General features: G+C 43.7%; 1 protein-coding gene across 2 annotated transcripts in view; it reads left to right on the top strand.

Annotated features, from left to right (window-relative positions):
• ABI1 (abl interactor 1) overlaps nt 1-22,026 on the top strand; it is a 216,405-nt gene that overhangs the window by 84,970 nt on the left and 109,409 nt on the right. For both annotated transcript variants that reach the window (XM_033931414.1, XM_033931413.1), the window contains exon 3: nt 13,960-14,136. In XM_033931414.1, the coding sequence (XP_033787305.1) occupies nt 13,960-14,136 (177 nt within the window). The remainder of the gene's footprint in view (nt 1-13,959; nt 14,137-22,026) is intronic.

Raw genomic sequence — 22,026 nt, 5'->3', positions numbered from 1 at the left:
CCGTTGTCATCCGACTCACAAGTACAACTTCTGTGAAAGATGGCGCCGGCATTCTCAGGCTGCTTTTAAATTCAAGCCCGGTGATGACCACTCCCCCCCCGGAAATCCCATTGGGTCATTCATCCACCAATCAACGTAACCCAGTCAATCTCTCCATTCAGTCCCCCTGGTTCTACTGTATCTAGAGTGAAAATCAGCCTTTGTTCTGCCTCATTCAGCCTCCGTAAATCCTTCCCACCATCCCTCTCCGTAATCCTTTTGATCACTCGCCATCTGATCTGATCAACCCCATGGTTATATCTCCGCCAGTGGGAAACTAAAGGTGCCTGAATAACATTATTAACAATACGTGATTATGTAAAATCACTCCCGTATTCAAAGGCAACTAAACAAATGGTGGGTTATTTGAGAGAACACTGGCATATAGTACAACTTCACTCAATTTTTGATGATTTCCCCCGGATAGCGTACTCCAGGGGTAAGACTTTAGGACAGAGATGTGATCCCTTGAAGTATGGTAAGAGGGGGGAGAGGTTATCATAGCCCATGTGGCAAATGCCAGTGGTGCCTCTCCACCATTAGTGGTGAATCATGGAGGGTTCCGGCAAGATCAGTGAGTCTTTACTCTAATGCGGTTACTGACTGCGCTTCACAGGACGTAATATATGCGATCATATGCCCATGTGAATTGGTGTATATAGGCAGGACTAATCGTAAGATTAGAACTAGACTTACTGAACATAAATCACGTATTGTTAATAATGTTATTCAGGCACCTTTAGTTTCCCACTGGCAGAGATATAACCATGGGGTTGATCAGATCAGATGGCGAATGATCAAAAGGATTACGGGGAGGGATGGTGGGAAGGATTTACGGAGGCTGAATGAGGCAGAACAAAGGCTGATTTTCACTCTAGATACAGTAGAACCAGGGGGACTGAATGGAGAGATTGACTGGGTTACGTTGATTGGTGGATGAATGACCCACTGGGATTTCCGGGGGGGAGTGGTCATCACCGGGCTTGAATTTAAAAGCAGCCTGAGAATGCCGGCGCCATCTTTCACAGAAGTTGTACTTGTGAGTCGGATGACAACGGCGGCCTCGGTAAGCGTTTGACTAAATGATCTTTAATCAATTCATATGGGGGGGGAGGTATGTAGGGAAAGACTTTACTGCCGGTTCCCTAAGGATTGTTCTTTTTGCTTTCACATAGGGAGACCCTTGAAACAGCACTGTTTGTGCGAAACATGTCGGGTCAGACTCCCAGGTCCAGCTGTGTGTAAAAGCTAAGTACATATACTATATTACTTTAGTTTACAAAAATGATAATAATATCGTAAAATTGCCACAGCATTTAGAAAACCAATACCTATGATGAGTTACCACGTAAATCTCCCGCTGTTTTGAAGTAAACATAGCGGTGGAGTGGTGGGGCTGAGGTATTTCAAAAAAACCATTCACCTTTTGAACATACCAACCTAGTTTTGTTAAATCTTGTTACAAAAGAAAGTATGACATCTCCTTAGAAAGAAAGTGTGATACCAGCAGAACTGACACTCTAGATTATGTTAATCAGAAATAGGAATCCCTGTCGCACAAGGTCCACAACTCCAAAAACCGCCGAGCTGCAGCCAAGGCCACAAGAAAACCCCGTGTTCAACAGCACAGCCCTTTAGAGTCTCAAAAGACAAGGATGAAAGAAGCCTTCGGTAAACTGAGAAGAAGTACCCTAAGACTGCACCCCGGACAGGGCTTTCCCAGAGTTTAACGAATATACTGTACTCCGTTCGGGAACAGTACCACATGAGGCTGAGCAGCAAGTGAAGAGTAATATACCTAGCCCTTGAAACCAGCTAAGAATGGCACAGGAAGTGGAAGGGTATTGAACGCTATGCCCTTGGCAATCCACTCGTGCCAAAAAAGAACTCTGAAAGGGTGCCAATGTGGAGAAGTACCCATGACAGGAAAAAACATCCCAAAAGGAAGGAGAAGCCACAGATCTGCATCGTCTGGATAAGAGAAAAAAACAACCTGCTTCGCATAACCTTTACATATCAGCCATGACATTTCAAAAGCTAGGCCGTAATACCAAAGTAGTACGAAGTTGATCGGACCCTAATTGAGCAAACCTGGAGATACCAGAAAACTCAACCGTCCGGCTGTCGCAAGACTCATCAGATCCGCATAGCAAGGATGGCGCAGCCAAACCAGAGAGTCTACAAATACTGTGCCCTGAAAGCGAGCTGGAGATGACAAATCCAAGCCATCAACCGCCAGGGGAAAACATTGAAAAAGGAGAAATCAGAGACGAGAAAGAAAACACGCTGCTACCCCCTCTGACTCCCACTCCCTGTGCCTGCCTAAGAAGTCAGGAAGCGTGGAATATCGAGACAAGGCCAAGAGGACTAGATCCAGGAGATCTCACTCCAGAAAAAAAAAATCCGGAACGCCTGAGCCAAAATGTTCAATTCCAGGAAGTAGAAGATTTCACCATGACCAACATGCACACTTGCTAGAGCGTACACAGCGCTGGACATTGTTACATACAAGAAATGGGCCATGCTCAGATGTCGTGGAGAGAAGTCTATCCAAACTCCTTACCTGACCCATAAAATGATCTGTCAACAGACGAGAAAGGTGAGGGTCCACCCATTGAAGTAGAACCACAACCTTACCCACCAACTGAGCATAGCACAAACTGCCCCGGCAGTAGAGCAATACCCCCATCAGCACACCGACTGAAAGGACCGGTAGTATCATTCCTGAAGAATGGTCCGAAGCTCCTGAAACCGCCTGACCACGCCCCAGAGAAGAAAAAGAACAAGTACTAAGACGCCCCCTAAGACCAGACCCCTGGAGCAGAGGACGGAAAGAACTAAGCCTCCGAACCCGACAGCTTGGTACGGTGGACTACTAGATAACAAACCAGCAAAGACCATAACAGGCCATGGAAAACACCTATCTCGCTGAGCCCCCAAACTACGCAAAGCGAAGTGTGAGGAGCCTAGTAAATACCACCACTAGATGATTGAGATACCGGAAACCATCGTAACCAAAGTGGTTGCAGCAGCAGGCCCATGCAAAGGCGATTCTAAGGGGACAGCAGAGACACCACTATAGATTCCAGTACCTATATAGAAATGCAGAACATAGATCCAGGTGACTAAACAAGAAGGGGAACCTGAGACTGTAACCCATCTCCCCCTAGTATCTGTGAAGAAACACACTGTGCCCCCACTTTGCTAACAACACAGCCAGACAGTCCAACAAGTGGCAGAGGTAAGAGAGACCTTTGGAATAAAATGAAGAAAGGAAAGCATCCGATGGCGTCTGCCCAATTGAGTGGGCGGCAAGACGGCCCAAGAAGCAGACGTCCAAGAACAAACCCCTGAATACCCCCTGATTGCCAAAAAGCCACCCCTAAGGGCCGCAACCCATAAAGAGTTCTTGGAGTCGCGGCTAGGATAAACGGCATGCGCCAAAACAGAGAGAGCCGCCCAAGAACATACCAGCGGAGACATTGCTGATGCTGTGGCCACCAGGAATAGGAAATGAACTCACCGTTTCAGGGCAGAAATGTCTAACTCTGAAAAAAACAAAAAAACAAAAACCTATTGACCAGTATGAGAACCAAGTCCCAAGTTGATCAACTACATCTCCCCGGGCAGCATGAATTAAACAGAACAATTTCTGTGAGCTCCGGAAGAACTAAAACTATGGCCCCAAGTGCCCATTACCTGCAAAAGGGGTTCTTGTACCAACATAATCGATGGAAGCCCAAAACCTCAGGATCCCAAGAAAGAATCTAAAAGGAAGAAGAGGATTCAAAGTTGCAAACCTCTTGAGGAATGGCCAAATCCTTTGACCCGACAACATAGAATCCCCCCTCCGCGAGGACGCCTAAAGCGAAATAAGAGGAAGTCAAAACCCCTTCAAAGTGAAGCGCAGGAAAATCAGAAATGGGCTGGTCGAGAGCTGAAAGGACAAAAAAGAAACTCTCTCCAACCAGACCCCGGCTGGCGAAGTAAAAAAGGGGCCTGGCGAAAGCCCGCAAATAGTCTCAACTTCATGCCTGCCACTGGAATACAAGACACCCTAGGCGGAATCCCTAAGGAGCATTCGCCTCTAAATAGAAAACGATCTGCACCCTGATGTATAGCAGACAACGTTCCCAAGCTAAAAGAGAGCCTCAGGGACGATGTCAACAGGCGTATAGTGTTTTGCACTGCAATCATGCGGAAGAAGAGAAAACTCGCCCCTAGTCCGCAGCAACCTCCGAGACCAGTTCTGCAAGATAGGATGACTGCCTAGCACGCGCCAGCAGCAGAAGGCGACCTGCAAGCCATAAGCCTTAAGGACCTGACGACCTCAGAGACACCCATACCCACAGGAAGAAGTGAAGAGGTAACAGGCCCCAAGAGAGTCCCCTCAGTGGGAAACCAGCTAAAAAATGTCAAAGAAGTAGGGTAATAGCGCTACCAGACACATGCAGCGCTACACACCGGAAGAAACAGCAAAGAAACCTCCAACCTATATAGATCCACCCTGCATGGACCCGGACAAAGACAATGAACTAGCTGTAGGAAAAACGGGAACTCTCTGGGCACTGCCCAGTGCCCACTGACAATCCATGACATAGAAAAAACGAGGCGCAGGCGACCCCACATGTCAGAATCGTTCTCTTGAAGTCCCCTGAGACATAACAGACCCAAGGAAACTAGCAGCCTATCTTCCAAGGGAAGTAAGGGGAAAACATACAAACACACCCAAATTTGAGTACCGCCACAAAGGGTAAGGCTGTCTTAACAGGCCCGACATAGCACACTCCGAAAAGGATAAGCCGTGGTACACGCTAATAAATGCACCCATATAAAATAGCTCCGTGAACGCTGCGGCAGGCCCGCTCGCGTAGGAGACCCAAGCGCGGGAAGTTTCGCGCCAAAATATGTCGGCTTCTAGAACAGCGCTGCAAACAGACCCGGAGCCTGTAATGAAACAGACACCCACACCGGCGTCGCCCAAATTTGAAAATTCACCTCGGGGAGGAAAAGAAACAAAGTTGCTCGGTCTCAACAGCAGTTGAGAACCAGCGGGAGCCTCTTGCGCTCAGCAGAGACCCGGGTCCTGGCCGGTGACCGAAGAACACCCCGGAGCCGAGCTCACCTCCCCGCGGGCACACTGGGAGTCATGCAATCATGCACCTCCCCAAGTCAACACCGGGAGCCGTCCAAACATGGCCTCCCTCACGCGGCAACTCCGAGAAGGGACAGCCCCAGAACCTACAAACACTGCAGCTCCCGTGTCCCAGGCAAAAAGAGAAGCTCTCGCTGCTGCCGCATGGGAAGGCCCCTACTCCCGAAACCGAGTGTAGCCCATTACCGAAGTCACACTGGAGAAGACCAAAATTTTTTTTTTTTTTATACTCTCCCCACAACAAATATCGTACAACAACAGAAAAGAAGAACCACTCCACGGGGAACCACCAGCGTTCATACCAGCACAAAACAGCCCCGCAGTTCAAATACAAAGTGAAGTAAACATATACTCACAACCTTGTTAGTAGTACTGGCAAATGCTCTAGCAGGGCAAAACAGTAGCTGTGAAGTCCCTTTTTTTTTTTTTTTTTTGAAGGGAAAGAAGAAAAATTAGGGACTAAGGCAGACCCTCTATCATCGGAGGGAGGGTAAGGCAGGGACATGGGGTGGCCCAAGTGTAACCTCTAAAGCCGGCACCGTTCAGCCGGACACCCCTGTCTCACTGAAGAGAAAAAATCTCAACAGGAGAAATAGCACTGCCAGCTCACTGAAGAGAAACCTCAACAGGAGAAACAGAATGGCAGTCTCACTGAAGAGAAAACCTCAACAGGAGAAAATAAAGTTCCAGCCACAGCCAGAATTCAGGAGCTAGTTGAATAGCGACTTTTTCCTGCTGGGAGATAGAGAATACTGAATAAACAGGAGGAGTGCCAGCCAATAGGACCACCTGTTAATCAGTTTCTCTATCTCCGCCTGCTGGTAGATGTGAGCTATCCCATTGGTCTCTGGATTCATCTGCTGCTGTTGCTAGGGAAAGATAGTTTTCTAATTAAGATACATTAGTCCAAAAGTTATTCATCATAAAATAAGGATTAGTTTTAATTATGTAGCATGAGGCTGTATATTCATGCAATATGTACATTTTTATTAAATATTTTCCATTAATCCATTCATAATGTCACGGATAACTTTTCTATTAAAGATGCTTGGTTTTGCATTTCTCAAAACTGTGAATTTGGGTCTACAGAAATAGCATGCTTCTTCACAGCAAAAATGTTATAAAATTGTAAATACAGAGTTGAGAAAAAAACCTTAGCCCCATTGTTCCATTGCAAATCGATGTACACAAATTCAACCCCTTGCCTCTTCAGTGCTAAGTTTATATCTACACAAGGAACCTAAGGGCTATATATGCTAAAGCCTCTAATCGTCTAATGATCGTCGCTAAACTGGTTTAGTGACCGATTATATTTACTGACCTGATGCTCTAAAGGGCTCATTGTGTGGCTTTCTGTGTGGTCCTACATTCTCTGATTCTGGCATGCAAATGAAGTCACAAATAATAAAACTAGGCATCCAATTGATGCCCTAACCTTGCATGCTAGAATTGGGTCAGTAGGACTGACCCGGAAAACCTGACAAGTCTAGACCTGCAGGAATTGTTACTGACAGGTCTTCCTGTTTTTGGGTGGTTGTTTTTTTTTGGGGGGGGGGATTCATTTTTCTCTGTGGGCACAGATATTGTGCGACACCCCCCTCCCCCTGAACCAGAATGGAGGCAGGAGGGATCCCCATTCCCTCTTGCCACTGGATATCTGCAAACCTCCCCACATCCCCCATACCTCCCCTGTTCCTTAAAAATAGATAACAGCAGGAAGGATGCCCAGTCCCTCCTGCTCTCCAGGCCCACCACTCCAAAATGGCAGTCCTTCCTCTTCCCGGTGCATCCTGGGATGCATGGGTAGGGACCTAAGGCCCTGATTGGTTTGACTGAGGGGAGAGGCTTTAGGTGTCTGAGTCAATCAGGGCCTTAGCCCCCTCCCTCTGTATCCCAGGATGCAACAGGAATGGGCAGGCCTGGCATCCTATCAAAGATATAGGACAAGTCTTAAGACTCACTTGTTAAAGAAGACTTTCATCAACTAATGACCTGGGATTCTTTGGGCAGAATTTCTGTTACTGGGCCGAGCTGGTTTTTACTAGCTGAGATTTTGTCACTAATATATTTTTGAACACTGGACAAAATCACACTACTATTTGATCTATTTGCATGTACCTCTGCTTTCCTGTCAGAATAATGGAGTTATTTTCTTGAAATTAATATTGCGATTGTAAACTGCTTTGACTTGCATGTCAGCTAAAGGTGGTATAGTAAATGCAAGTAAAGAATAAAGAGAGCAGGAGGGGCTGGACATTTCTCCTGCTGTCATCTGTTTTTAAGGTGTGGGTGTGGTTTGCGGAGCCATGGGGCATCCGGTGGCAGGAAGGAATGGGCATTCCTCCCGATCTGTTATTTATTTATTTTTTTTAGGAAGGGGAGGAGTCGGTTGAGGGGGCATGGAGAGGGGGGTTCATTGCAGGAAGAGTTGGTTCGCAGCAGCAGGAGGGAGTGGGCATCCCTCATACCAATTTTTAGGGGAGGGGTCAGTTTGGGAGGGTCCTTGCAAGGGGGGAGTTAGTGTGGAGGAGGTTCACTGCGGCAGGATGGAGTGGGCATCCCTCCTGCTGATCTTTTGATACTGGGGGTCGTTTGTTGGGAGGGGGGGACTGTTATGGGGCAAATATTGTTCATGTGTAACACACGCACAACATCTGTGCCTTTTAAAAGAAAAAAAAAAAAGCCCCAACAGCTGAGTGGCAGGAGGCTGCTTTTGGGGCTTCCCCTGCCACTCAGCTGTTGGGGCTTCCCCAAACCAGCTCTGCGCATGTGTCTAAGTTGTTCTCTGAGCGATTGGTCCGACAGGATTATGGTGAACTCATGTGCAAATCATTTACATGGAAACTTATTGAAACATCGATCGCTGTTCCACAATTGGCCAACAGTGATTTGTACAGTTTTAGACATCATGTTTAATGCATCTAGCCCTAGGTGTGAGGAGGGAAGGGTAAGCAGCAAAAATGAAAGTGAAGCATTTCAAACAGAATACTCTACAAGTTTTGGGATATTTTTGTGTATGACTGGAGGTTTATCGCATTCTTTCTTTGGAGGAGAAAATCTATAATGTCAGCAGGCCATAAAAGAGACACAGTTTGGGAATATTTATTGACTGGGTAAAGCAGGCATGCGTGCACAATGCAAACACTGCAAAAAGAAATAGTGGGCTTGATGGTCCGAATGAAACAACATCATGAGAAGTGCTTTGAAGAAGATGACAAAAAGAACATGTTTGAACAGGCAGAATTAGAGAATGACACGGTGGCTGTTAACCCACGGGTAGCCACAGGTAACCTGCCAAAACGGGGAGGGGGGTGAAGTGCTCACTGTGGGCACGGGGACAAGGCCATACACCGCCCTGTGGAGCGGTGAATGGCCTTGTCCCTGCAGTTAAGGGAGTGAATGCGCGTGGCCTCCCCTCCCTCTCACCTACCTACCTACCGGCCGAATCTATCTCCCTCCCTCTCCCTTACCTTCGCAGCGCGTTAGTTTCCAAAGTAACTTGCACAAGCCGGCATGAGCCTGCCTGCAATCACGTGTGTCTGTGGGCGGAAGCTTCTCCTCTGACACAACTTCCAGTAATGTCAGAGGAGAAGTTTCCACCCACAGACGCACGCAACTGCAGGCAGGCTCCGGCGGCTTGAGCAAGTTACTCTGGAAAGTAACTTAGTAAGCACTGTGAAGGTAATGGGGAGGGAGAGAGATTCTTAGGCCACGCGAGGGGTGCTGAAGGGCTGTGAGTTGGCGAGAGGGAAGGGTGGTAGTGGAAAAGAAAGGAACAGATGCTGAAAGGGGGTGGAGAGGAACAGACGCTGAAGGAAATGGGGAACAGAGAGTGGGGAGTAGACACTGAAGGAGAAAAATGGGGAAGACAGTGGGGAGAAGACGCCGAATGGAAATGTGGAACAGAGAGTGAGGAGAAGACACTGGAAGGGAAGAAGACAGAGATGCCAGACTATGGGGGGAGCAGAGGGAAGAAGATGGGTACTAGACCAATTGGGTGGAAGGGGGGGGTGAAGGGAGAGGCACAATAACGGAGCAAATGGAAGATGCAGAGAGAAGACACACAGTGGATGGAAGGAATTGAATGAGAAGATGAGGAAAGCAAAAACCAGACAACAAAGGTAGAAAAAAAATTTCTATTCTTTTTTTTTTTTGCTTTAGGATAAAGTAGTATATTAGTAGTGTTGAAAAAAATTTATAAACAAAGCCCTGCCAGCTGAGCATTTCTTTCTCTAGTTCAGCAGCCAGAACTTTGATTTATAAGGAAGGAATAAGCTAAATATTGCAGTACTGATGCTTGTATGGATGCTGCAGGGATAGTGATCGCGGGGATGGGGCGGTGATGGGGGCAAATCTTTCCCCATGTCTTTCTCTAGGCAGAATCTTCAGGTTGGTAAAATGTTTTATAAATTCAGATGTACTAATTGCTGTTGCCACATCCAGAGATTAACTATTTGTTGAGTGGAAAAAATATTTCCTGCTATTCATTTTAAAAGTATTGCCATGTAACTTCAGTGTATCCCCCTAGCCTTAATACTTTTTGAAACAATAAACAATCTACACCTCCCGTTTTGTAGATCTCTGTCATACATCTCTCTCTTCAGCTGTCTTATCCTTATATATGGGAGGAGTTCTATTTCCTTAATCTTTTGAATCCCTTCTTTGAACCTTGTCTGATTCTGCTATTTTTGAGATCCAGTGGCGCCATTGGAGCACTAGAAGCATTATAATACTCTTTGTCAAAGTTGCCCCCCCCCACACACACACTTTAGAAATGCAAGTGCAATTAGTTTCTTTTAAATAACAAAAAGTAAATAGAAAATGTTTGCATGTTTATCAGTGTACCCTTATGCATCCTCTACAAAACTGAAAAGTCATCCACTAGGAAACAATACAGATTAGATATAATTTGTGGAGCTGTTTATAGTTTAGGCTTTTTTCTCTTTATCTCCACAGGAAAATGTTGGTGGTTTGACTCCAAAACTATAAGTAGCCTTTATTTTAAAAGTCCGTACTAGTGAATAAAGGTTTACTACTTCATATGGAATTAACCTTACTGATTATAATACTTTAGTCAAAGATGTTGGTTGGGAACAAGCCCTTGGTACAACCACATTTTAGGTGCCTTCTATCTTCTGTCTTCATTTCTCACTTTGGGGTTCAATCCCATGCCTCAAAATCTATTACCTTCCATAAGAAGAACAGTTCTGGACCCAATTTCTTAATCAGCTCATCAAACATCCTAAGCCTAATGCCTCAGAAGGCAACTGGCATAATTGGGTAAATCTTTCTGAGACTTATTGCTCTTGCTCCTATATCTTCTAAGGCTGTTTCCTACTCCCGTAATGCCCCCTGGTATCTTCCTTATCATAGAGAATTTAAGCAGTAATGCTGAGTTTTGGAGCGTAACTGGAAAAATATCTAAATCTCCTGCAGATAGACCAGGGGTGGGCAAGCCTGGTTCTCGAGAGCCGTATTCCAGTCGGGTTTTCAGGATTTCCCCAATGAATATGCATTGAAAGCAGTGCATGCAAATAGATCTCTTGCATATTCATTGGGGAAATCCTGAAAACCCGACTGAAATACGGCTCTCGAGGACCGGAATTCCCTACCCCTGCTCTAGAGGTTGTAATACTTAACCTTTGTAACTTATATAAGTGGTGATATTTAGCTTCTAAATATAAGTTGATTTCCGCTTGGCCCATACAAATAGAACATTTAAGTTTGAAACATCTAAAACTGAATGGATAGTGTCACTGAATATATGTATGATTTGAAACAGGTTTAGATGTCTCAAATTTTATGTTGACTACAAAGCTGTAAATTAATTTCTTTATTTTTCCTACTTTATTCCTCAGTGGTCTCTACCAGTTCCCTCACTTGTAAATCAGTATGCACAAGCTCTTTAGAGTTTTTCATCTTTCTGAAGTCTGGAGGGTCATCTTTCCCCAGAGTGCATCCTTTTCATGCCACTGCTTGTTGGTTGTCAAGGACTGACATGGTAATAAACAGCCATCTCCCCTACCCTTCATCCCAGATCTAACTGTCCTTGATAGAGGAGGAATCGATATGGATAAACAGCATTGAAGTATTATGTCCTAAACCATAGGGCCAGCTCAAAAGGACATTGTTATTAATTTTTTATTTGTGAGTTGGAGTCTGACAGATAAAACAATTTTAGGAGATGTGGTTAAAAGCTAAATCCATGTAGTGATATATAGTTTTGTTTAATTAAAACCTTAACTAGAACACTTTCTTTTTGAATAATTACCTTTTAATTGGAAAGTATAGCTGTGTATCATATTTTCTTATCAGTGATAAGTAGCTTGTAGATACTGGATGTGTTTAATATGTAGCATCCTTGGGTGAATAATTTTAATTTTTGGTATGAATGGGTAGCAGTTTCTTTTTGATACTTGGGCTTGCAGCTCAGTTAGAAGTGAAGCTGGATATGGTGCTGTTGGACTTTACATTTCCCTGGGAAATCTCCCCCATATTTTATATACCTTCCCAACTCACTGAGGACAATCATCGTGATAGTTTTCAACAGGCACCATACACAAGGACTCCCCCTGAATTAGTGCTGCCTGATTCAGGAAAAAATTTTTTGATTTTATTCAGCTTACTGAATCGATTTTTCGATTAAATTTGATTTTCTTGCCCAATTGGGTTTTTTTTTTTTTTTTTTTTTTTCCAAACATCCTGGTGGGTTTATTTTATAACCTAAAATCACTCAACCCAGCGGTATGGATAACTTAATCACAAAAATACTGTATAATACCACTTGTTCAAAACAGTACACATCAGTGTTACTAGCCCTAAAAACTTTAAGGCTTTTTATGGGGCCTCAGAATCAGAGCCTACGCACAGCTGTTAGATCACAGACTGATATGATCCACGTAGTTTTACCACTCCTGCTCCAATCATTGGCGCACTTATATTTGCTTTTTTTTTTTTTTTGTTATATTTGTGGTATTATACAGTATTTTTGGGTTTATTTTATAGCCTTTTCACCCACTTTGCCCTCTCCTATCCACACTGGTGCTGTGGTATAAACAAAATAAAAAAAGACTTCCTTTCTCTGTTAAATCCTAGCTCACATTCACGGTCTAACACCAGCTCTGGCAAGATACACATTTCAAATCTGACATATTGTAATCACAAAACAGAAAATAAAATGATTTTTTCTACCTTTTGTCATCTGATCATTATTCAAATCATGTTGGTCCCAGGCTCTGGTTGTCTTCCGATCAGGGTCTCCTTCTTTCTCCGTGATAACCATTCATTTTCCATCTCTGTCCATTTCCCTTCCCTCCCCTGGAGGTCTGGCATCTTTCCTTCTTTTCATCTCCATCCCCCTGCAGCTGATTTGATGGACCCCACCATTCCCAGATCCACCATCTCACCTTTTCTCAACTACCCTTCATCCAGCATCTTTCCCTCCTTCCCCATCACCCCAGGGTCCACCAGCTCTCCTTTTCTCTTCCCAACTACCCTCCTATCTAGTATCTCTATCCCCCCACCCCTCCCTTCACACCATCCCTTGTGACCAACTTCTCTCCCTTTCTGTTCCTTCTTCCCTAAATCTCATTGTCCACCATCTCTCTCCCTCTCCTGTTTTTAGACTCATTATTTCTTCCCCCCATTATATGCACGTCACTTTGAACCCCACTTTCCCTCCCTCCATGTACGTCTACACCAGGGCCCCCCCAGAAAGTCTGTCCCCACCCCTAAAGCCCTCATGTTCTTCCAGCTTCCCCTGAAGGCCTGGCCCCCTCCCCCCAAAGGCCTGCATGATCCCTCAGCTTCCCCTGAAGGCCTGCCCCTCCCCTCTTTGAAGGCCTGCATGTTCTCCCAGCTTCTCTTGAAGGCCTGGCCTGCTCCTCCCCCCCCCTCTGAAGGCCTGCCCTCCCTTTCCTAAAGCCTGCATGTTTGGCCAGCTTCCCTGCTCTTACCTTAACATAATATGGTAGCCTGCAGGATCGCCGGTGCTGTAGCGATCCTCGCAGCTGCCATTGTCAGCGGCACATTCCCTCTGCCGCAGTCCCATCCCTCCTCTGATGGGGACAGGATCGTGGCAGAGGGAACGTGCCACTGATGACGACAGCAGCTGCAAGGAACGCTACAGCACCGGAGATCCTGCAGGCTGCTGTACTATGTTAAGGTTAGAGTAGGGAAGCTGGCTAAACATGCAGGCCTTTGGAGGAAGGGAGGGGATGCAGGCCTTCGGAGGAGGGGGGCAGGCCTTCACGACTGATTCTCCCTCCCTTAAAGCGACAGTAGCAGTGGACAGCCAGCAAGAGGCAGCGCTGTCGCTCTTACTTTAGGAAGGCACAGGGGGGAGGGTCGGTCACCAAATCGGGAGGCTGACTATTTTTATTTTTTTAAAGCAAATCGATTTGAATCAATTCACCCAATTCAAATTGGTGAATCGATTTGAATCGGAAATCGGGCAGCACAACCCTGAATCTTGCAGTAATGGGCCCTAAATTTAGCCACTAAGTATTCCTTCTCTTAATGGTCTGCGAAGGCTGCCTCCAAAGCATGGGAAGTGAAATATTTGAATTGGAAATTGAGTCCACATCTTCTGCAGTGCACAGCCACTAGGCCTGTCACAATCTTTATTTAATTCATAAAAATTGATTGCAGTTTTGCTTAGTTGTTTTTTTTTAAAGCAAGAACAACAGTGATTGGTATAGTTTTGAAACCTCTTTGGTCTTATTGAATTTAACCCTTTGAGTAACTTTTTTCCTTTTAATTTACAGACTGTGGACATTCATAAAGAAAAAGTGGCTCGTAGAGAAATAGGCATTTTAACAACCAATAAGAATACAGCACGTACTCATAAAATTATAGCACCGGCAAACATGGAGCGTCCTGTGAGATACATTCGGAAACCTATAGACTTCACAGTGCTGGATGATGTTGGCCATGGAGTTAAGGTAATTCTATTTAGCTGGATCAATGCTAGATTCTTATCTTGCTATAGACCTCTAATGCTGTGGTCTTTGGAACTCTCTTTGGTCAAGAGAATAAGAGTGAGCACTACTATTGTGATGCTGAGCTCCATGTGTTTCTAGAAAAGTTTGAGGTCATGAAATAAGAAAGAGAAATATATCTCTAAACCAAGTAAAATAAATTGGTTCCCTGTTCAATATCAGTTAATAGGCTTTGTTTGACCATTATTACACACTTAATTTAAATTTTCTTCTAACAGTTGGCTGGTTTTTTTTCTCTTGATAGAATATAGTATTCATTGTTCTAATTTAAACTGTGTAAAATACATCTTTTATTTAGAGCAGGGGTGTCCAACCTGCGGCCCTGTGAAGCATTTTGTGCGGCCCCGGTTAAGGGCAATACAGTGTTTTCCTCTGCTGCCGGCTCCCTCCTCTGTCTTGCCGCAGCGTTTGCACATTTTTGAGGCCCCAGAAACATTTTTTTTCGTCCAGTGCGGCCCAGTGAAGCCAAAAGGTTGGACACCCCTGATTTAGAGTGATATGCATTATTTAGTTTGTAAAATAAAGGCGAGGCAAATGGTCATAAGAGTCAGGAAAGAACTAAGAAACAGAAGAGAAACTGGGGCATGAGTGCCATTCATTGTTAAGCACATTGAATTTGCTTTTCTTTTTTTTTTTGCAAGCTACTTTCTCATGATTTTTGGGGACATTGCAATTTCCAAACAACCTGGGGTCAAATGGTTTTCCTAAAAGATACTTGTACATCATTAATAATAAATATCATATTATTTTTTAAAGGGTGGAAACAGTGAACACAAATATTAAAAACTGCACACAATAGGCAGAGAACAGGAAAAAGGATTCTCCATGTAATATTTAGTACACTTGCCTGCAGAGCTAACACTACACTGTTCTTAAGTCAGGGAGCCCAGGATGCTGATTACCAATTTCTTCCTTGATGCACTGCTGATCAACCACCTGGCTCAATGAGTTCAAACTGTTTCTGCAACACTTATATACTTGCTGTGCCAGCTACCAACTGTAATTAAGCCAACTGTCTCTCAGCATGACTTTAAATTGTCTCAGAGCAGCAGGAGGTTAACCCCCCTCAGTATTGTTAGCTAGTGATTGTAGATCAGTTCAGTTTGTTTTAGTGCCACCTATTGGTTATAGAAAATGATTAATGGGAAGGAGTTTTCAACAGCTTGGCACTCGGCTGCTGTTTCAACTTAAACTAGTTTAAACAGTTCTGGATAACTATCCTTGAACATTTTGTGCAGTGTAGATGAAAATAAAAGGAAACTTCTCATATGTAATATCAAAGTTAAAATTAATCCCGATCTAGTGCTCAAGAATCCAAGTCACACAAGTTTCGTTTCATGTTTTATTGGTTACTTTTCCTTTCTTAGGGCATACCTTTTGTAAAACTTTAAATGCTCAGAGCTGTCTATTTGGTTATCTCTTTTATTAGGACATTCTGCTGAGCAAACAGTAACACTAGTGATTCAACAAAATAGTGAAAATTGAAGTGTTCCTGTTTTTGTGCACCTATTAAAACTGTCATTGTTTATCATTAGGCCCTTGAACATAAAGCTGGTTTTCCATCAACAAGCAGGATTGAGTCACATAGGTGGGCAATGTCATTGCATATACACTTCCCCCTCGGTATTCACGGTTTCGTTAACCGCGGTTTCGATTATTCACGGTTTTTCGTTCTCTGGCTCTGCCCCCAAATGTACGTTACAGGAAATCGCTGCTCTCAGCATTGAACAGAGGAAATCGCTTCTCCTGGTGTTGTACGGAGGAAATCACTGTTCCCGGAGGAAATCAGGTTAGGTTATTCGCGGGTGTTTTTATCTTTTTTAGGGGTTTGTTACTGAAAAACCGCAAATAACATACGAAAAGTTATTCGCTGCTATGCTTGTCCCCCTATCACCGCGAATGCGGAGGGGGAAGTGTAGTTGGATCAGAACAGCTCTCCGAGATTAGAACTAAGTGTAAAATTGTGAATATATATGGCTTTTCCCATGCAGAGCAGTCTTAGTACTTCAGTTTTATTTCTTCTGCTCTGCTTAGTGGACCTCTTCCCACTGAGTCCAGTGTCCATGGAGGATCCAGGTCACTTTGTTCTTGTGGCATGGCTCTTGAGTGTGCAACCTTAGAGCACAAAGGATATTCTGCTATGGTTGTTGATATTCTTCTCAAGTCTAAGAAGTCATCCAAGGGTTCGGCTTATGCTAAGGTGTGGAAGGCCTTCCAATATTTGTGTGACCAGGACCAGGTCGACCCTTTTTCAGGTCCTATCTCGCTGAATCTCGTTTTTCCTCAGGCTGGTATGGATAAAGGCCTCACTATGGTTTCTCTTCAGGTCCAGGCTCTTCCTTACTAGCTCTTGCGAGATTTGTGGGAGCCAGTAAGGAAGCCGCGTAGCGCCAAAACGAGCTGCTGCTTGTGCCGTTCTGTGGAGGAAATTGGATTGCGCAGCCGGTTAGCAGCGGGGCAGGAGTTTGGAAAGCTTGCTCCTGCCCGCTGCATCTCCACCACAGATCGGCAGAAGACCCGCTGAATCTCCAACACGGATGGCAGAGATACCATATGATAGGGAGGGGGGCAGAGCCTGGTGGCGGCGGCCTTAAAAAATTCTGGGAGGGGGCATTGACTCGAATATAAACTTGGACCCCCATTTTGGGGCCAATTTTATGGCCTAAAAATCCCAGTTTTTATTCCAGTATATACAGTATTTGGTACTCGGAGCAATGAAGTGTTAAGTAACTTGCCCAGAGTCAAAAGGAGCTGCAAAGAGAATCAAACTCACAACCTTAGGGTGCTGAGGCAAGTGCTCTAACCACTAGGTCACTCTTCCACTCTTTAGTAACAGCTTTTCTTGTTAGGTGATGGGGGCTTGAGTTTTGAATGATTTACTTTCTAACTTGGTGGGGGAGGGGGAAACTCTGAAATCTAGTTTTTGTAATTTGGATATTGCTGTGATGGGTGTACTAACATGAGGAAAAAGAGGCTGAAGTGATTAGAATGCCCAGCTTAAAGGATAAAAATCCCAGGTTCAGACAAGCAGCAATCTCGGGTAGTCATCTTGTTTCACACTCACCAGTGCCTCTTTCTTAAAATTTATTTTTCTAAAATCTTTCTAATGCTCTGTGTTGTACCTGTTGCATACTTCTTTGACTTTTTTTTTTTATCCAGGTAGACTTCATTCTACAAGTTCATTTATAATTTATAAGACCCTTTCTTCAAAAGCCAAATATTAGGATTTTGGATTTTTAGCTCACACTCTTTTCAGTTGCAGCTAGAGCTAGATATTTGTGATGATAGCCGAGTGGAATCAAGGTGAGATAAGCAAAAAGGTTCACTTGGGCTACTGGTAACCTATTCTGTTAGTTATGATTGTGCTACAGTCAGTTTGTGCTGCCAAGATGTTATGTTATGTGCAATCTTATATCCCGCTGAATCCTCGCAAATCGGAGTTTTAGATGGGTTACAAGCAGTATATCTCTACATAGAATTATACGTAGAATCATACATGCTACAAAAATATTATACCTATAATTGTACTGTATGGTAAGACATCTAAAACAGTAAGTAACCACTAGCATTGTCATTCGATCGAGTAAACATTTATTAAAAGTCTGAGTCTCCTTTGGCCCCTAACAGGGTCTTCTTGAAAAGCCATGTTTTCAGATTTTTTTGTGGAACAGCTGTATACAGTGGTTGCACAAATTTTGATGGGAAATGAGTTCCATACGTTTGCAATCTGGTAATTAAATGATTTGCTATGAGGCGTCTTGGATTTTATGCCTTTCAGAGTTGAGAATGACAGGATCAAGCAGTCAGAGTTGCAATGATTACATGTATGTTTTGGTTTTAAATCAGCTTTAGCAAAATGTAAAAGAAATGTTTTAATGTAGTGGTTCAAAGAAAGCTATGCAGGCTGGTTGGTTTGCTGTTAGCAGAGTGTTTGTAGCCAGGTCAAATTTCTTTGGTTGGAAATTGACTTTGATAGAAGGCAGGAGATTAAACGCACTGGGTTTGCCTTCTTAAATGTGAAGAAAGCTGTTTCGTTTGTAGTTGGCAAAGCATTGTCTCTCAATAAAAAAAACTGTGTGTTCTCCCAAGACACCCTTGTATTTCCTGTTCCCATGCTCGCTGTCGTCCTGAGGGAATACTAAAACAGTGCTCTGCCCATTTCCTTGTAGAAGGTCTCGGTCTTAAAGCTGAATTCTTGTTTCTTGTGGACTTCTCGCTGAGCTTAATGTTACTTCATGCAAGATATCGTCCATATCTGTGCAGTGCATACAATGGAAAGAGATGCATTTAGTATCAGTTAATGTGTTAACATTTTTGTTTTGTGGATGATCAGTTTACAGGTGGCTACTAAGTATTATCATAAATGAAAGCAGTTGGACTGATTTATGGAGGAACAATTAATTAATGAAGGGCCCCTTTTACTACCACTACATGCTAATTGATAAGTGTACTTTATCTGCCACTGTGCACATACAAATAGATTATGGTGGTAGTTAGCATGTGCACTAAGGCCTAGATTCACTAATCTTCCTTTCCATGCTCGATCCGTGGGCGATTGCAGGCAGGCCGCCAAATTCACTAAAGGCCTGCATGCAAATGGGGGCGATCGTTGGCACGCCCCCCACCGACCGCACGGATCACTGGAGAGCGATCCTTGAGCATTCGCAGACCATTTTCCTTGACTAGATGGTCTGCGCATGCGCTGGTCCTTTATGCCCGGCAGAGCTTTTTTACTTTTTTTTAACTTAGATACTTTATTGTTTTTCTTACTTCACAAGCCTGTGGTTTTAACCCACGGGTTAAAACCACGGGCTCGCACTGCGGGGAAGGGCAAGAGAGTCGGGGCTGTGCAGGGCAGGCGAGTAGGGGCAGCAAGGCAGGAGAAGTCAGCAGAGAGCAGGAAAGGTCGTGAAAGACTGGTTCCCACCAGTCACTTCTTTTTGGATTGGCCAGCCCAGTCGGTGTTCCTAGAAAAGTTTAGTGAATCGCGTCCTTCCTACTTTGCATGTTGTTTACCCGTTTTCCTTGCGCAGATCAGAATCGGATCGGTCACGAGGTTAGTGAATCAGGTCGGGGTTGCAAACCAATCGGTTTGCTTAGTGAATCTAGCCCTAAATGTTAGTGTCCCTAAATGTTGCTACACAACTTGTGCAGTGTGCTTCCTCAGTTGAAAATGGATCTTTGATACTTGGCTCAGCATGGCTGTTGCTTAAATTTAAAGATTAAAAAGTTATAGACACTATTTGATTCTGTGCTGTTCGACAAATTGTGTTAGAAGTAAGCCACAGTAAAGAACACATACTTTAAGAATATTTTTATAGCCACAATGGAAGAAAGCTGCTTCCAGATCTGTCCTGTTGGTCCAACAGCCAGCTAGAGCTTTTCATTATCTGTAATTACATGGCATATATTGGAACCCCAATACTTTGCAATAAAGGAGCCTCTGCAGGGGTTGGGAAAAGTAAGAACCCTTGCTTATTTTGAGCTAGTTGGAGGAGAAACATCTGGAGCAAGGAGGCTAGGTAGAAGAGGAAGAAAGAGGAGTTGCTGTTGAGAGCAGGGTATAACCACTGCCGGGGCTTAGGGCAGACAGAGGAGCCACTGGTCCACAGAAAAGAAGAGGGGGAAGTTCTCCAGGAAAGAGTGGCAAAGAAATGACAAAACAGATACTAGAAAATTATAGTATAATGAACAATTTTGATTTAAGAAAATAAAGCCCCCGATGTACCTCCTCTCCGAGGCCTCCTAAAGCAGCGGCAGCACTCTGAATGGGCTGCTTTGTGGCCTTCCCCGCCGGAATCTTCCCTCTGCTACATCATCGGTGATGTGGCAGAGGGGGAAACCCTGACAGGAAAGGCCACGAAGCAGCCCGTTCAGAGTGCTGCCTTCACTGCTGTTTTTGGAGGCCTCAGAGGTGTACTGTATGTCAGTCTCATGGTGGGAGCGTTGGTGGGGTTCTGCTGCACAGGGGGATGGGAAGGAGGGATAGAAAGGTGCTGCACAGGGGGAGGGGGGAAAGAGGAAGAATTGGGGTGGAGGAGAGGAAGGGAGAGATGATTGTTGTAGAAGAAAAAAATGAGCCATCCCCTGAAAATAAGCCCTAATGAGTTTTTTGGAGCAAAAATGAATACAAGACCCGGTCTTATTTCCAGGGAAACACGGGCAGTTCAGTAAATCTGTGGAAGCTATTAGGTACATCACTATAGTGTTTTAAATGCTACACAGCATAGTTTGAATTCTATTCTGTGCTTTATCACTAACCAGTGATGTGACTGTTAAATCTTGATTTGTAGTACAGTATATGAATTTTGCTGCATTGTTTTGTATAAGTTGGAGTTCTAAGTAAACAGGCAGATTGAGGAAGAGTATTCAAAAGTTTGAATGCAGCTGTTTTCCCACACAGTTAATAAACAATTTACTTCATGTAAGACTGACTAAACATTTTAATTATTTTGTCGGTATTCATGAATTAAATTCCACAATCTGGATGCTGATTCATAATAGTTTTTATTAATCTTTTTCTAATTTGGGAGGTACTTTGGGTGAGCTTTTCTACAATCCTTTCCTTTCTGTAAGTTTGAAGGGCCTGAAGTTGATTCATTCATATCCAGACAATTATTCCCAGTTGCTAAATTGAAGCAAAGTAGCTCTGGTTCCTGCTTTGCCTCTGAATTTATTCCCAGTAAGCTAAGGTCGCTTTGTAAAAGGTTGATTATAAATAAACAACCAAGAGAAAGTCCAATAGGACAAAATCACACAGATTCTGAGCAGTAAAATAAAATCCTTCTCCAATACCAAAGCTCAAATGAGTCAATCTTCGTTTTTTCCATAGTGTCTAGCTTTAATATCCGTAATTGACCAGTGAGAAAATGAGTGTGTGGACAAGACTGTTCTTCATTTGGAGTATTTTTTCTTTGCCTTTGAATACTTTGTCAAGAGCCTTCATTGAAGAGCGACCAAGTGCTATTCTACGAAGTATTTCTTCACTGCTAGTTGCTTCTTTGTTTACAAAAGAGCCCAGCAGATTTAAATCCTTCACTTCTATTCTATTGCCTTCAAGCTCAAAATCTTCATTATTTTTTTGTGTTCATGATCTTTTTGTCATGGTCAGTTCTTATCCCATGTTATGACTTTCAGGTTTGGCTTTTCTCAGTAGATACAGCATGTCTTCTTTGCTGCTGGTGATGAGCGTTGTATCATCTGCATAATGCAGGTTATTACTTTGGCTTGGCCCAAAATTAGAGCAGCTACCTTCGTCCATTCTATTCCTTCAGGATCCTCACTGCAGATTAAATTCTCAAGTAATGTTCTGGGTGTCATTATAGATTCAACACTTTCATTCAACGACCATCTTAATTCTCTGGTAAAAATATGTTTTTTTTAGTTTCCATATGTTGAGGAAAGTGAGAGATCCTGTTTCCATCAACAACACTTTGCTGTCCTTGTTCAATCAATCATCCTTTCGAGGCTGGATTATTGTAATTCAGTCTATTTAAGCTTGACCAAGAAAAGCTTTCAAAGACTTCAACTGATCAAGAATACTGCTACTAGGCTGATCTTTGCAAAAAGATCTCTCCACTCCTGCAAAAACTTCATTGGCTTCCAATAATTTCCAGGATTTATTTTAAATGTGCCTGCTTAACATTTAAGATCTTGCATGGCATACTTCCTCCCTTAATTCCCCTGTCTTGGAATTCTGTAAGATCTGACATTACCAGATCTACTCAAAAATTTGAATTGTCCTTTTCTACGTTGAAAGGCGTTACCTACATTGGCAAACTAGTGAAGTCTCTACTTTTCAAAATTACTGAGCTGTGGGATAATTTTCCTATT

This window comes from Geotrypetes seraphini, chromosome 2 (genome assembly GCF_902459505.1).
Source record: "Geotrypetes seraphini chromosome 2, aGeoSer1.1, whole genome shotgun sequence".
Lineage (NCBI taxonomy): Eukaryota > Metazoa > Chordata > Amphibia > Gymnophiona > Dermophiidae > Geotrypetes > Geotrypetes seraphini.
Note: the sequence above shows the minus strand (reverse complement) of the source record. Positions and strands in the feature narration are given on the sequence as shown.